A 15,613-nucleotide genomic window follows, 5' to 3' on the forward strand; every position below is an offset into this window, starting at 1 on the left:
GAAAGAGAATGATAGGAACATGTGATCGAAATTAGAGGGCCTTCTAATTTTAAGAAAGAGAACTAAACATTTTAGTAGCATCAGTGTAATTTTTTAAAAAACATTATCCATACTTCAAAACACTGTCCTTATAAATGTCATTTTTAAAAATTATGCAACATAGCAATCTAAGATTTTAAGCAAGTTATTTTTAACTATGATTCAAATTATTCTTAATTTAAAAATATTAGTAATGCTGAAATATTTTAGTACTTGAATTGTATTTTGTTCTTATCACAAATATATGAACATTAGTAAGCTTAGATTCAAAAAAATACATGACAGTTTATCTAAGAGCTATTTTCTATAAATCTGCTCTGATCTGATTTTACTTACTTACCCGCATCTCTGATGTAGAAGATGACGATGAAGAAAGGTTCATACCCAAAGAAGTGGAGGCTGCTGGTTCTTCTATGGCACCTCTAGCAATCATCAATTTAACTCTATTTCCACATTGCCTGAGGACTTGTGCTACCTGTTCACTGCTCATTCCTGCTAGATCTGTGTCACCAATCTTTAGAATGTGATCTCCACTGCATAATCGCCCATGCTGTATAAACAGAGTTTGGCAAATTGGGAATTATTATTTTAGTTTTATGAGAGAAATCTTGAATGAGAGAAATAAAACATAATAAAATTTGGCATAAAATGCACTGTCGGGCTGGAGCAATAGCACAGCAGGTAGAGCATTCGCCTTGTACTCGGCCGATCCGGGTTTGATTCCCAGCATCCCATATGGTCCCCTGAGCACCTCGAGGAGTAATTCCTGAGTGCATGAGCCAGGAGTAATCCCTATGCAAAGCCGGGTGTGACTCAAAAAGCAGAACAAAAATATATATATTATCAACCAGAGAATACTGAACCTGTGATTGCAATCTTTATAGTCTTTTGAAGTTTCCTAACATTACATGGTGCTTGGGATCTCTGGGGACATACCCAATGGTGCTGGCAGTCCATAGGTCTATATCTGCAGCGCTGGATGGTGGTAGAGACATGCAGTACCAGAGAACCAGAGACTGAACTCCTCACACGTTATGCATGTGCTCTGGAAAGTGTGCTACCTCCCTAGCCCTCACTGATTTCCATCCATTATATAAAAGAATATTAAAAAAGTACCTCTGAATTTTTTGAGACCAAGGACACAACAGATAAAACTCCTAGTAAAATGAAAATATATATTACTCAAATTATGGTATGAACCCTAAGACAGCACTGAATACTGAAATTTTGTCTTGTCATTTTAATTATATATGTTCTGGAGTTGGAAATCTGAGACTCTTGAGGTCTACCTATATAGACAGAGGTGAGGCTCCAGTTGCTAGTGGTTGAGGTGGTTGGGTCTCTCTCCTGCACTTTATCTCAAAGCACAGTGTACTATATATACTCAGCAATATGCCTGCTGTATGTTACTTCATGGCCTGTCTGGCTGATTGCAATGTTTAAATTCAAGGGGCACCAGTCTCCTGGTTTGAAGAAACAGTGCATGCCTTCAAGGCAGGGTTGCTGGATGACAGGATGTGGAGTAGACCTATGTAGTACAATTACCACCAGATGTGGAGCATCACAAAGGTAGGGGACTCTGGCAAAAAGAATATGTACCTGTCAGTGGGTTGTAGCTGGCTCACTGGGTACACGTCTTTACCAAACCAACTGCCCACCAGTTTCAGGGACACAGTCTGTGGAGCTTAGAGATCAACGGCAATGACTTAAGAGTAATGTTTTAATTTTTTTAATTTTCAGAAATAATTTTTGGCCACATTCAATAATGCTCAGCAGAGGGCAAAGGTCAGCACTAGTCAAAGGCACCTAACAATACCCAGGAAAGGGCCCCGGTCAGAGTTCCCAACAGCCCACAGAACCGGAGATTTGCCTCATCTTATTATCTTATTTGCGACATCTTATTATATCATTCCTACTTTGGACAAACTTGCAGGCTATCGAATGTAGCCTGCCCACAGGGCAGAGTCTGGCAAACTCCCCGTGGCGTACCCAATATGCCAAATACCAGTAACAATGATGGGTCTCATTCTCCTAAAGAGCCGTGAATATAATCTCAGGGCTAGGATGAAAGAGACGTTACTGGGGCCTGCTCGAGGCAATCGACGATTAACAGGATGATGAAATGAAATGAAAATGAAATTCAATAATGCTCAGGAACATCACTTCTGGCAGTGCTGGAGAACCATATATAATGCTAGGGATGGGACCAGGGTTGGGTATGGGTATGTTGGCAGTGCTTAAATTACTGTACTAACATATGTTTTAAGAAACGTTTCTCTTCAGATACAAGAAAATACTTTAAATAATCCAGAAAAACAGAAGACACTAGCATAGCTTCTTTGTCATTAGGTAAGGCCAAAGGTTCTCCTTCCTAACTGAAAATATAAAATGATTTTATTTATCAAAACAGTATACATGTTCTCTTGGAGTAGCTTACCTGATCTGCTACACCTCCTGGCAGAATTGTTTTTACTATCACACCAGTTGCTTTTCCTCCTACGATGCCAAATCCAAGACCTGATCCATCATTTACCAACTCAATAGTCTCCACATGTTGCCAGTGAACCTGGGGGGGGTGGGAAGGGAGGGAGAGAAAACTCCTATATGAATCTTCAAAGATTTTGAAAAAACTGAAATTATCACAGTTTCAGTTTTTGTGATAACTTGGTCATGGTTTTAAAACAGTGGTCATGGACCAATGCTAATCTGAGGTACAGAAAAACTGAAAATCAATGGTCTACTGCAGAGGTTATAACTACCTGCCTGTGGGCTGGTGCGTAGACTGGTGCTGGCCCACAGATGTAAAAAGGCTGAAAAATGCCAATTCAAATTACATACTTCAGACATCAAATGATCCTTAAAATGTCCCATTGATTTACTACACTTCCAACAGATTGTTATTGCTATTGATATAACCACTCTTTCAATCAGTATTGTCATCACAGTGACCATCTTTAACCATTTAAAATAATTACTGATTTGCTAGGTCCTTTGTAGAACTTCCACCCAAATGAAAAAGATGAAAGAAAAAAATTATTACCTGTTAACAATGTATTCTACCTGATCCTATCTTTTAGGGTTCTAAATTAGAGGCTTTCTTAGTCACTGACAGCTAACTGTAACAATATAATTCTATAACGTACAAAGCAAGAACAAAACCCCCTATTTCTATAGTCAATTTTATTAAAAGGCTATTTTTTTAAAGAGAGTTGTCAAGTAACACAAATGAGACAAAGATTAAAAAAGGGTTTTAGAGACAAGACCCATCGGCATTAAAAAAACAAATATTCCAAGAAGCCTTTATGAACTGGAAAGTGGTAGACAAGCAAAAGGGACTAGAAAATTATGTGCCATTTACTTTGAAAATCCTATACCCACCGGATTAGAATGAGCTGAAATAGTGCTGGCTGCAGAAGGAGAACGGGAAACTATTGGGCTGATGAGCTGAGGCAATGAGCCTCTGGCAATAATTAGCTGGACATTATCCTTGGCTTTCTGCAAGATGCTGATAGCCTGCTGATGGGTAATTGTCTGATCAAGTGCTTGCCCATTGATAGCGAGGATCTGATCGGTTTCTTTCAATCTTCCATCTCTAACAAAGTAAAAAATAGGGTAAAATATATTTGACAGTTTTCAAGTAAACAAATACATTGGGGCATATTTTTGAGGTTGTGAATTCCTTTATTTTGGTATATACTTGTTTCATGGGAACCTCCCAAGCTGCTCTCTGTGGGTGTGTGAGGCCATCCTAGTAATACTTAGCCATTGTATCCGGCCATTCGGTGCTAGGGCCAGTCAATATGGCTCTGCTCAGGTCATGTAATGCCAGGGACCATCAGATCTATATGGATGGTCACCAAGGACACCAAGGCTACACCAGGTGACATCCAGGGGTGTCCAGGTACACACTCAGCTATGTCCAGGCCATGTGATGTCAAGGACTGAGCACAGGTCAGGCATATGCTGAACCCTAACCCCTGTACCATCTCCTCAGATACTTGATCTGATTTTCTAGGTTTTATCTACTCCCCACCATTCCTCCTTTACAACTTACCCTGATGTTATCATTATTTTTTAATGTCCATACCTTTCTATCTTTTTTTTTAGCTTTCTAGCTTTTAAAATACTTGCTTTAACCTACATCGAGCAAACCTTCAGATTAAAGGGCTCCTCTTATTTTCAGCTACCCATGAAACCAAAAACATTATACCTTGGATGTTCCTAACTTCTACAAATAATAGCAAAGATGCTTATATTTACTAGTTGATTTGGGTACGGTAAAAAAATATCCTGAATTAACCATTGGCCAATTTTCTATCTTACCCTAAGTCAATTGTAGAAATTTCTTCAAGCTGGGAACATAGCGGAAATTGTGCAGACAAGCACGTGTGAGAATCTGGGTCTGGTCCCAGCACTGAACTGGGTGCTGCACTGCACTGAGAGGTCCCCAACACATTAAAACAAAAAACAAAAACTAAGCAACAAAGGTTCATTTATTAACAATAAAGTTTTACTCATTTATTTCCTTGCTAAAAAGGTAATTATTACAGTTATATTTAAAAGTCACTCTCCTGTCAAAGAACTTGCTTCTTTTTGTAACATCAACAATTTATAAAATTTGGTAATGACAGATTATATTCCTTGTTTGTGTGCTTTTATTAATTTTTACTTGCCGAAATTCTTCCAAGGTGATCAACTCTGTATTGTCGTTGCTGGTTTGGAGGCCATACCCTGCAATGCTCAGGAGTTACTCCTGGCTCTTGCACTTGGAAATCGCTCCCTTCAGTGCTCACGGGACATTATGGGGTGCTGGGGATTGAACCCAGGTTAGCAAGCACCTTTCTATATTATACTATCTCTCTCACCCCTGATCAATACTCTCTGAATGTGAAATCAAAAACAAAGAGTGGCCAGAGAGATGGCATAGGAGAGAAGAGCCAGCCTGCTATGTGCTCAACCCTGGTTCGACTTCAGCCCCAAACTGCAGGATCCAACACCACATATGGTGTCCTGAGCACTGCCTGAGGTGGCTCCTAAACAAAGAGCCAGGTATAGTCACTGAGCACTTCTGGGTGTGGCCCAATTCCCCCAAGCCCTCCCCAAAAGTGTTTTAAAATATAAGAAAGGGCTGGAGTGATAGCACAGCGGATAGGGCGTTTGCCTTGCACGCAGCCAACCCAGGTTCGATTCCCCGCATCCCATATGGTCCCCTGAGCACCGCCAGGGGTGATTTCTGAGTGCAGAGCCAGGAGTAACCCCAGTGCATCGCCGGGTGTGACCCAAAAAAGCCAAAATATATATATATATATATATATATGAGAAACGGAGAAGATGCTGACAATCTCACCTGTGAGCCACACTGCCCTCTTGGATCTCCTGCACAAATATCCCCAGTTCTCCCCTGTTGTCACTCCTCAGACCCACAACACTAAACCCAAGGCCCCCACACGGAGGCTTGAGAAGCTCAAAAACTTCAACATGGCGTCCCTGTTTAGAAAAGAAAATGAAAGAAATAAAACTAAATATCAATTAAGAAAGCCAAGTCCTAATATCTATTACTTTAAGAAATCGAAAAAAAGAATTTCACATATAAGATTTACAATCTGAATTCACTATACTTTTTTTCTGGTGACAGAGCAGAAAAAAAATCTAAAATTTATTTTCAACAGACAGCATAAGTAGGGTTAAAAACTACAGGGTTTCTCTGTAGATCATACATTCTCAGGGCGTCATGAGCTTGACAGGGAGGAAGGTAGCTCCCATGTCCGTAACAGCATCCACTCAGTGTAACCAGGTGCTAGCACTGTAATTCCAGAACAAAAGACACAACTTGAAAATATTTCTTTCAGAGAAAATATTTCTTTTCTGATTCAGGTGCAATAACTGAGAGAAACTCGGTGGAACAGTCTAGATCATCCAGAGCGAGGAAAGGACCTCTCCGTCTGGAGGCTGGGATTTCTCTCCTTTCTTATTAATACACAAGAGCAACTTTTCATCAAGTGCTTCAGAGTATGGATATAAAATAGGGTTTAAAAAGTGTCGCAAAGCCTTGCCAACATTCAGCGGGTCAGCTCTGAGGTTTAAGATGGGGTCCAGGCACATCAGCGGTCATTGCACAGGTAAAAGAACTAAGACTAGAAACGTCAAAAATAAATGAGGTAGATAAAGTAAAGCTTTCACTCCCAGGCCTTGGCCGGCTGTTCCTTCATAGTTTCATGCAATTGGGGTTTGGGGGAGGAAAACCCCTCTCCATCCTGGACTTTGGGTCACACCCAGGAAATGGTTGGGGTTGGGTACTGTGAAGTGCCCATCTGTAAATTCACTGTACTTTAATCTGAAGAATATTTTGGAATATAACACACAAGAGTGAAATGATAATGAAGCAAAGAAAAAAGGAATTCAAGAAATGGGGGATGAAGGAAGGGTTGGTTGAACAGCAATAGCACTGGCCTTGCAATCACGGGACTGTAAATTCAATCCCCAACACAACCCACATCCACCGAGTGAGATGCTGGCAGCTTTCCTGTTTGTGATCCCTGATGCCACATGCAACTGGTGCACCACAGCCAGACGTGTCCAACCACTACAGTTAAATGGTTGACACACCACAAGCACAAACACAATGAAAGAAGGTACAGCAAAGGCAAACCACAGTCAGCACATGAGCTCAACAACTCAAGAGTGTGACTCTTGGTAAGCATGGTGGCTAAGTGTGAGAACACAATCAGACACGTATGTCATCACTGGTTATCACAAAATCAACAGAAGGGAGGGGAGAGGGGAGGTGGGAAGCAGAAAAAGAGAGCCAGTGAAGAAAGGACGCAAGAAAAGCCAAAAGAAATCACTCAATCCTTCTGAAGTGGCTGCACACTTTTACAAATATTAAGAAAGAAAAATCTGAACCAATCAAACCTGCATAAAATCTATCTTATTCTGTTTCAGACATTGAAAATACCACTATATTCTTTAAAATATCCATTACATTTCATTACACTTCTAAGACATTTTATAGTCTATCCTAACTAATAGGAAATAAAATGTTCTTACCTGTGCCATATTTTTGATGAGTTGATCAAATTCATCAGAAGCAAGTTTTGCATTGAGCTGTGAAGTACCAAATCCTGTAAGTGCCTCCATAGTCCCATTATTTTGTGATGATAAATGTGTTTCATTTTGTAGAGTAGGAATTGCAGCTTGGCTGAGATGCGAAACGTGGGCATAGTCAGCATTTGAATTTGTAGAAGCTGCACTGTTTACCTAAGAGTAATTTGGAAATGATGAACAACTGTGACATTTCATAAATCATTTCAAAGAAAACATCACAAAAAGGCATTAAAAATGATATTGGGGCTGGAGTGATAGCACAGCAGGTAGAGCTTTTGCCTAGCATGCTGGGTTCAATTCCCAGTATCCCATATGGTCCCCTGAGCACTGTCAGGAGTAATTCCTGAATGCAGAGCCAGGATTAACCCCTGTGCATCGCCGCGTGTGACACCCTCTCCCCCCAAAAAATGGTATCAAAATGTTTGGAGACTTCAGTTAGGCAACTCTATATAAAGACATTTATATCTGGATGAGAGAGATCGCTCAGAAATCCAGGACCCAGGCCTTTTATGAATAAGACTCAAAAATTCAATTCCAGGTATCATACTATTAAAATAATGCTGGATATAGCTCTGGAAGTTCCCCCCCACCAAAAGAAAACCCGCGAGATGTGGGCTAGTGGTCCTTAGTACAACGGGCCCAAGCAGAGTCACATTACTGAGCACAAGCATTGAACAGCCTCACCCTACTTGCTGAGGATCTCCAGGAGTGACCTCTAGACACCTGAGCACTACTTGGGAGTTTGCTCCCCACAAAAGTAGTTCATTTCAAGAATAAAAATTTTAGGGACTGTAAATATAATAAGGGAGCTAAAATGTTTGCCCTGTTTGATTGACAGGTTCAAGCTCCATCACCACTGGATCATCTGATGGTCCCCCGAGCCTCATCAGGAGTGATATCTGAGCCCACAGCTAGGAGAAAACCCTGAGTGTCACGCAGTATAGCCCCACAACAAATAAAAAGACAAATAAATGTGCAGAAAGATTCTAATAATAGCTAAAGATACATAAACAATATGCTTAACACAGTATACCTATTAATTAGAAGAGAAAATCCAACATACCCAGATCACACTCTCTTAAATAAAAAAAGCTAGCTATCAAACAATATGCATGGCTGGACATAATGTGCATTCAACAAAAATATGCTAATATATGTGTTAAATAGCTCTCAGAGCATGCATCAGAAACAAACATTGCCTTAGATCTCCCTGAGAAACAGGATTCAACTTCATCTTTCCCAGGAATAGATCTAATCTTTGTCTCTAGCTCGAAAGAAGAAAAATCTAAATGTTTATAATATTTCAAATGATTTCCTTGATACCCATGGTGAGTTTCAATACCATATGATACCAGCACAAATTCTGAGGCTAAATATTACATGTACAATCAATTAGCCAACAATAATTATCAAATAAGACCCAATAAAACCTCTTAAAATCAAGCCTACATGAGCTTCCAGGGTTGGCAATAGTCTCGGGGTTTCTAGGCTAAGAACACTTCCTGAGAAAAATGAAAGCTTCACATTAGGAAGCTTGTCTTCTTTCAGACAGATTCATATGTCCCTTCCTTGGGTTGATTTTCATCATATCCTTCTTCTATAATAGAATACATTAAAACATACAACAGCTTTCTAGAAAAGATGAAGTCATGAAATTTACATACAAGTGGTACAATATGGAAAGTATCATGCTAAGCGAAATGAGTCAGAAAGAGAGGGATAGACATAGAAAGATTGCATTCATCTGGGGGATATACAGTAACAAAGTATGAGATTAATACCCAAGAATAGCTGAGATCAGCACCAGGAGGATTACTCCATAACTTAGAGGCCAGCCGGGTATCCTAGAGGAAAGGGCAGTTCAGATAGAGAAGGGAGCACCAAATAAAGGGTGTTTGGAGGATCCTCCCAGGAGGGGAGATGCATGTCGAAAGTAGACTATGGACTGAACATGTTTGCCACTCAATGCCTCTTTTGCAGACCACAACACTCAAAAGGAGAGAGAGAACACAGGGGATTGCCCTGCCACAGAGGCAGGGGGAAATGGGGGGGATGGGTGTGGGGGGATATTATCCATGGTTGTGGAAAATGGGCACTGGTGGAGGGATGGGTATCTGATCATTGTATAATCGAAACCCAAGCACAAAAAATTGTAAATCTACAACTGTAAAAAAAAAAAAGAAAGAAACAAAAATAAAATTTAGTAGCACTCGGATAGGGGAGATGGGGGGTGGGAGGGATACTGGGATCCGTGGTGGTGGAAAATGGGTACTGGTGGAGGGATGGGTACTTGATCATTGTATAATTGAAACCCAAGCACAAAAATGTGTCAGTCTGCAACTGTACCTCATGATGTCTCACTATTAAAAAAAAATTTTAATAAAAAAAATAAAATCTAAAAAAAAAACACATACAACAGCTTTCAGTAATTTCTACGAGTCCTTCTTGTTAATTATTTTACTTCAGCATCGTTTAAAAATGCCCAGAATTCTCAGCTTTTGTCAAAAGTGACAGTGGTCTTGTATGGACTCTTCTTTTCAATTACATACTTGTAACATAAGGTCCTTGCTGTGTGTTTGCAAGTTCTGGGCAGAATAGGCAATCTGGAGGACTGTACCTTCAAACCTCCCTGTCTGGTTCACGTCAGGTAGAAAATTGTAAGCAGTAACTAACAACAGAAAAGTTAATTCTGTTTTGGAAAAAAAAGAATCCTATAATTACTGTGTATACTTGCTATAAGCATACAAATTAAAGATAACTACTAAGTAAAACAGCACCATCAGTCCTCATTTGATATTTCTACACCAAAGTTATTTTGGGATCAACAACCCATCTCCTGCATTCACCATCCCCAGAACCCTGGGTACCTCTATCATTTCATGACTTTACCACTACAATTACCCACACTTAACTATTCCTCAGATTGTCAAGCTGCTTCTTCTAGGAACTAGATCTTTCTTCTCTGAATAATTTACATGCTTCCTTCTTTATTTCAGTCAGATGTGCTCAATGACACCCTCAAAGAACCTCTTTCTGACAACCCTATTTGAGAAAGTACCAGACCATCAGACTCTGTGACCTTACCCTCACCTCTTTTTCCTTTTCTTGTCCTTTCTTTATAATTTTTTGTTTTTCAGGCCATACCCAGCAGGGCTCAGGGATCACTCTTGGCAGTGCTTGGAGGAGGCAGTGCCACAAGGGTCTCTGCTGCACTTAAGACAAGAGCCCTAACCCTTGTACAATCGCTCTGGCTTCCCTGTCTCATTTCATTTATGTTGCTTACTGCTACTAGATGCAAACCCTGGCATCATGGATCTTGCTTTTCAACTTGTGAAGGCAGACGAGAATACAGAATTCTCTAGTGGGGATTCCGACTCATCTGTTCCACAAAATCTTCTTTTTCTGAAGAGTGTTTTCCACCATCATGGTCTCCAACATACATTTGCAGAATAAATGTCAATTCATTAATTAAGAATTTCCTGTGCTTTAAACTCTCCAACAACCCTCAAAGAATCTTCATTTCTATTTTACAGACATTAGCTAAAGAGCTTCCACTAACAAAAGCAAAAAAAAATATTTCACATCACTATTTCATGCCTAAAATTTTTCTACCTGACCTCAAAAATAAAAAAATTACTAAACATTAAAGCATTATATTGCCTATAATCTAAAATTCTGACTTACGTAAACTTGAATACACCCCATGAGTAGGAGATACACCGCCAATCACGGTGAAGCAGATGCAAAATGGAACTTTTGACACGCTGAAGACCCCACACATCAGTAGGAAAAGATTGGACTTCGACTATGGCTATGGTAAGTCAGAATGAACAAATCACACACTTCAAGAATAGTCTAGCTGATCCCTAAATGAATAGTTAGGAATTAGTCCTGAGCACAGCCTCTACCCACAAAACAAGAATAGCCTAGCTAAATAAAATGAATGGGAAATTACAATCTTCACAATTATTAAAGACAAGGTATGAAAACACTCAGCATAAGGATATAGAGAGAGCAAATAATATAACATGAAAATTATATACATGCACAATATATTTTGCTCTAATTTGCTAAGATTTAATCCATATAAATGTCCCCCATCTCCTTTCACACCTTCAAGTCTATGTAAATGGAAAAGAAAAAGTTACATAATGAGACGTTTTAAAATTCAGGGGCCAGAGTGCTGATACACCTGGTAGGGTGCTTGCCTTTCACAGAGCTGACCAGACATCGTCCGTTAGGAGAAGCACCAAGCCAGGAGTACACCGTGAGCACTGCTAGGTCTGGCCCAAAAAACAAAACCAAAATAATCATTCATTCCCATTATATACAAAAGGCTTATTTTTTAAATTATAAGATATACTCACAGGAAAAAAAATAAAGGCATCTTTTGATTTGTTTATTAAAATGACTTTCTAAATTATAATCTCCTTGAGGAGCATAAATTAATCTCATTTACCCCAAAGACCTATTCTTATAGACACAGTATAAGAAAACTTAACTGCATATTAATTTATAGAATATATAAAAATAAAACAGATGAAAACACATCTCTCAGGAATTTTTATATACAAATAAACAATCTGTGAATTTATGGAAGTTGCCAATAAATGAACAAGAGTCACCAAATAATTACCTGTTCTCTAACTTCTGGCTAAGTACTTCATCTAAAATAACTTATGATTACTGGTAAACAAACATATAGTAATATAATTTATGGCTCTTAATTAGTGCTAATACGTCAAATATAAATAAGAGTTATTTAAATTATTCATCTGCAAATGTTTTTTTAAAAGACAGAATAAAACACCTAGTTATTTCGAACTATCATGGAATTTTAAATATATGTAGAATTAAAGGACATCATAACTACACAAACATAGGCATTGGGTAAATGGGGTTGAAATATTCTTACATTTCTTGCGTTTTCCAGGAATAATACAGTGCTAAGTAAAGAAAATCAAGTAATTTAAGAGTGCATATATCTGACAAAAAGCAATATATGTCTAAGAAACCTCAAAAATAAAGACCCGGAGACCTTTAATTGAAGAAGTTATAGTGTTGGAAAATAATATAAAAGGCTTGACATTATTATCATTAGAGAAATGTGAATTAAAATTTTTAAGAGATCGTTATATAACCTTCAAATTATTTAAGAATACCAAATGCTGGTGAGGATATGGGAAAGCTTACTCAATTACTGCCAATAGGAATGCAAAAGTGGCAGAGCTCCTCTGAAAAACAGTAGGACGTTTGCTTAAAAAAACAAAACACCTCAACTAAATAGGAATTTATCGTATATCTCATCTATTGCACTCCTAAAGTTTTACCATATGAAAAATTTAAACCCATGTCAACACAAAAACACACATATCCTTAGCAGCTTTACCTATAAGCATAAAAAAGAAAAACAAAAATGTTGCTAATTTATGTATATATGTATATATATTTATAAATAAACGATGACGTTTATATAACTTCAAAGCAAAACAATAAACAAAACAATAACTTGAATGGATCAAAAACGTTTTGACTGAAATGAACAATTTCAAAGAATCATGTATATTATTATTCTATTTTGAAAACATTCATGATGTGATAAAGTATAAAAATAAAAGAAGTTTTTCAATGGTCAGGGATAGTGTGAGGAAAAGGGTAAGTATAACGATAAAGCATAGCAAAAGAGAAATCTTGAGGATAAACTATATCAGGTCTTTGATTATATGGTGGTCAGACAAACCAATACAAGTGAAAAAATACTCAGAAATATGAATGTTTAGTATTTGAAAGCATAAGCATTGTCTCATGCATTTAAGCTTAATGCAGCAGAATATTTTAAAATAAGTAAATTCAATTAACCTGCTAAAAACTATGAAAGTATTGACGTCATATGCTTCATTGCCAAACACAGTAACAACAAAGTCTCCAATGGAGACGTTACTGGGCCCGCTCGAGCAAATCGATGAACAACGGGAGGGCCTTCTGAATTAACTAAACAGAAAATTAATACTATTGATTCTACTTTAAGGACTCATATCACTATTTCCAGAATCTTGTATTATTGTCTATGATAATAACTGAACACTTATTCAAGGATGTAGCTGAGTGTAAAAGCCTTTTGGGTAAGGTCCTAGGTTCGATCCTTGTCAAGGCAGGAAATAAGCATGCTCAGAATCATGAGGAATTATCTAAAGCAAATTAATATAAATTTTTATCTAGCCCTACTTTGTGATCATCCTATTTTGGCTTACTTTTACTGCACAGCAAGAAGAATGAGATGACTCAAACGCCTATGTGTAATTTATGGGTGACAGGTATATCACTGAAAAGCTAAAATATATTTTATCTCTATTTAAATAAGGAGAACGACAAGTACTTCTATTATCCAAGTTTGAGTATATTTTTTTAAATTATAAATATATATTGGTAACTTAATTTCCTCTTTTTGTTACTTCTTAACATAATGAGAAATAAGAAATAAAGCACTCTCTGGGGAATTTGCCATAACAGGTGCACCTCATAGAAATGCAGACTGGTTTTTAATCTGCACCTTGTCTTTTTTTTTCTTTCAGAGCAATAAAAGTGCTTATTTTCTTGTGAATTTACAAAAATGCTGCAAAACGCTCTCTGGAACTGATCCCAAATATAAAATGCAAAGAAGGATAGAATGCTGAGAGTATTCATAAAATATAGCACCTAAAAATGGTAGCAATCACAGGAGGAAAAATGTATAAATAATAGGACTCCATTTCAAGTTTGAAACCAAGGGAGGCCTCCTTTTCCATAAATCTTTCAGTGAAATACTGATTAGAGCACAACTCTGATGCATTATTGAACAGGCAAATCCTTGCACAGTAATTGATGGTGGCACTCTGATTTAATGATCTTTATTTTTAAAGCTAATTAAAGAAATTGAGTTGCATGTTCAAAGGGGATTAATTTAATGTGACGACATTTATTGGACATAAAGTAGCTCACAGCTCCTGAACTAAACAGGATACAAAAAGGAACAGCAAGTTACAGAGGAAGGAAACATGTTTAGATGAAACAGCCTTACATTTTCTATGAGATCTTCCTTTTATTGGTTAAAATATTTATTGCTATTCTCAAATGTCTAAGACATTGGGTTCCAGAGATTGGATAGTAATTAAAGACACAAAATTATTTACATAACCACTAATAAGTCAGAGATCCTATCAAATGAGATCACCAGACTCTTGACTCACTTACTGATATAAAATATGTTTCTTTGCAGTTATAAATTCTAGAATAGCAAGGTGGAACTATTTAAAAGTGGTCCAGGACCTACAGAACAATTTGTAGATATTCTTAGAGTGCTGTTAACTATCACTGGATTGATTATAAATTTAAAATGAGGGCTGGAGAGATAGTACAGCTGGCAAGGAGCATCCTTGCATGTGGCTGACCTGGGTTCAATCCCAGGTACCACATAAGGTCCCTCCAGTAGTAAGCCCTGAACATGGAACGAAGGGAGGGAGGGAAGAAGGGAAGGATTGAAGAAGGAGAAAGGAAGGATCCAATTCACAGTGATTTTCAACTAGTGCCATTGTAGAAATTTCCTACCGGTCTTATTAACCTCATTTAACATAGCAATTACAATTCGTGGTCCTCAAACAACTGCCCCTCTGTAAGTTACAAAATTTGCAAATCACTGGTAGCATAATGAAGAGTACTCCATAAATAAAATATGAAAAAGATTCAGCTCTATTGTGACCAATTTCCTATGATATGTATAAAAATTTCGATAGTAAGTAGAAGACAATTTAACCTAAAACAGTTGAATGTTCATTTCTATCATTACACAAATTTTACCTTAACTAATAAAACTGTTAAACAAAAGTAAAATTATATAAGACATCCTCTGATTTTTTACTGAAAATCCAATTAAATACTGCTAATTCTTAAAAATAATGTCTATTTTTGTAATTTTACCTCTTTAGAGCCTACCTTTAAGTTTTAATATTATTATTACTGGACAACAGTTATCTTGAATAGAAAAAAGCAACAAATTATTTTCAGAACATCTAATCCAGGTGCTGAATAGTTTATTCCCCACTTGTACAAGTTCTAGATGAAATAGTAAAAATAATCAAATTGAATTTTATTAAATATTTACTCCCAAGTGCATGTCCTTTTAATAGTTTGTGTTTCAAAATAGGAAATAAACGTTAAGGGCTTCTTTAGTACAACAAAATTCAATGTAGTTAGAGAAAGAAGCACTATTGTTTGAGTTACAAGATGAATGAGATACTAATTTCATGAACACTGCGTTACTTGAAAAAAATGACTGGAAATTTTAAAAAAAATGATTATACCAACTTGGTATATGGCAGACATTTCCCGAAAATAATACATTCAGCCTGTCACTTCAAGGAAAACAGCTGACAGTAATTGTTGCCAATTGTAAAAATTGAGTTTTCAATTAGAATTTTGGAAAATGTGTACCTGC

General features: G+C 37.4%; 1 protein-coding gene across 5 annotated transcripts in view; it reads right to left on the reverse strand.

The window, feature by feature from the left end:
- MPDZ (multiple PDZ domain crumbs cell polarity complex component) overlaps positions 1-15,613 on the reverse strand; it is a 189,427-nt gene that overhangs the window by 118,292 nt on the left and 55,522 nt on the right. For all 5 annotated transcript variants that reach the window (XM_056117064.1, XM_056117063.1, XM_056117062.1 and 2 more), the window contains exons 4-8: positions 7,087-7,296; positions 5,387-5,526; positions 3,418-3,631; positions 2,477-2,605; positions 380-589 (exon numbers count right to left, since the gene is read on the reverse strand). In XM_056117064.1, coding sequence (XP_055973039.1) covers positions 380-589; positions 2,477-2,605; positions 3,418-3,631; positions 5,387-5,526; positions 7,087-7,296 — 903 coding nt within the window. The remainder of the gene's footprint in view (positions 1-379; positions 590-2,476; positions 2,606-3,417; positions 3,632-5,386; positions 5,527-7,086; positions 7,297-15,613) is intronic.

This window comes from Sorex fumeus, unplaced genomic scaffold, assembly GCF_029834395.1.
Source record: "Sorex fumeus unplaced genomic scaffold, SorFum_2.1 ptg000034l, whole genome shotgun sequence".
In the NCBI taxonomy this organism is placed as follows: domain Eukaryota; kingdom Metazoa; phylum Chordata; class Mammalia; order Eulipotyphla; family Soricidae; genus Sorex; species Sorex fumeus.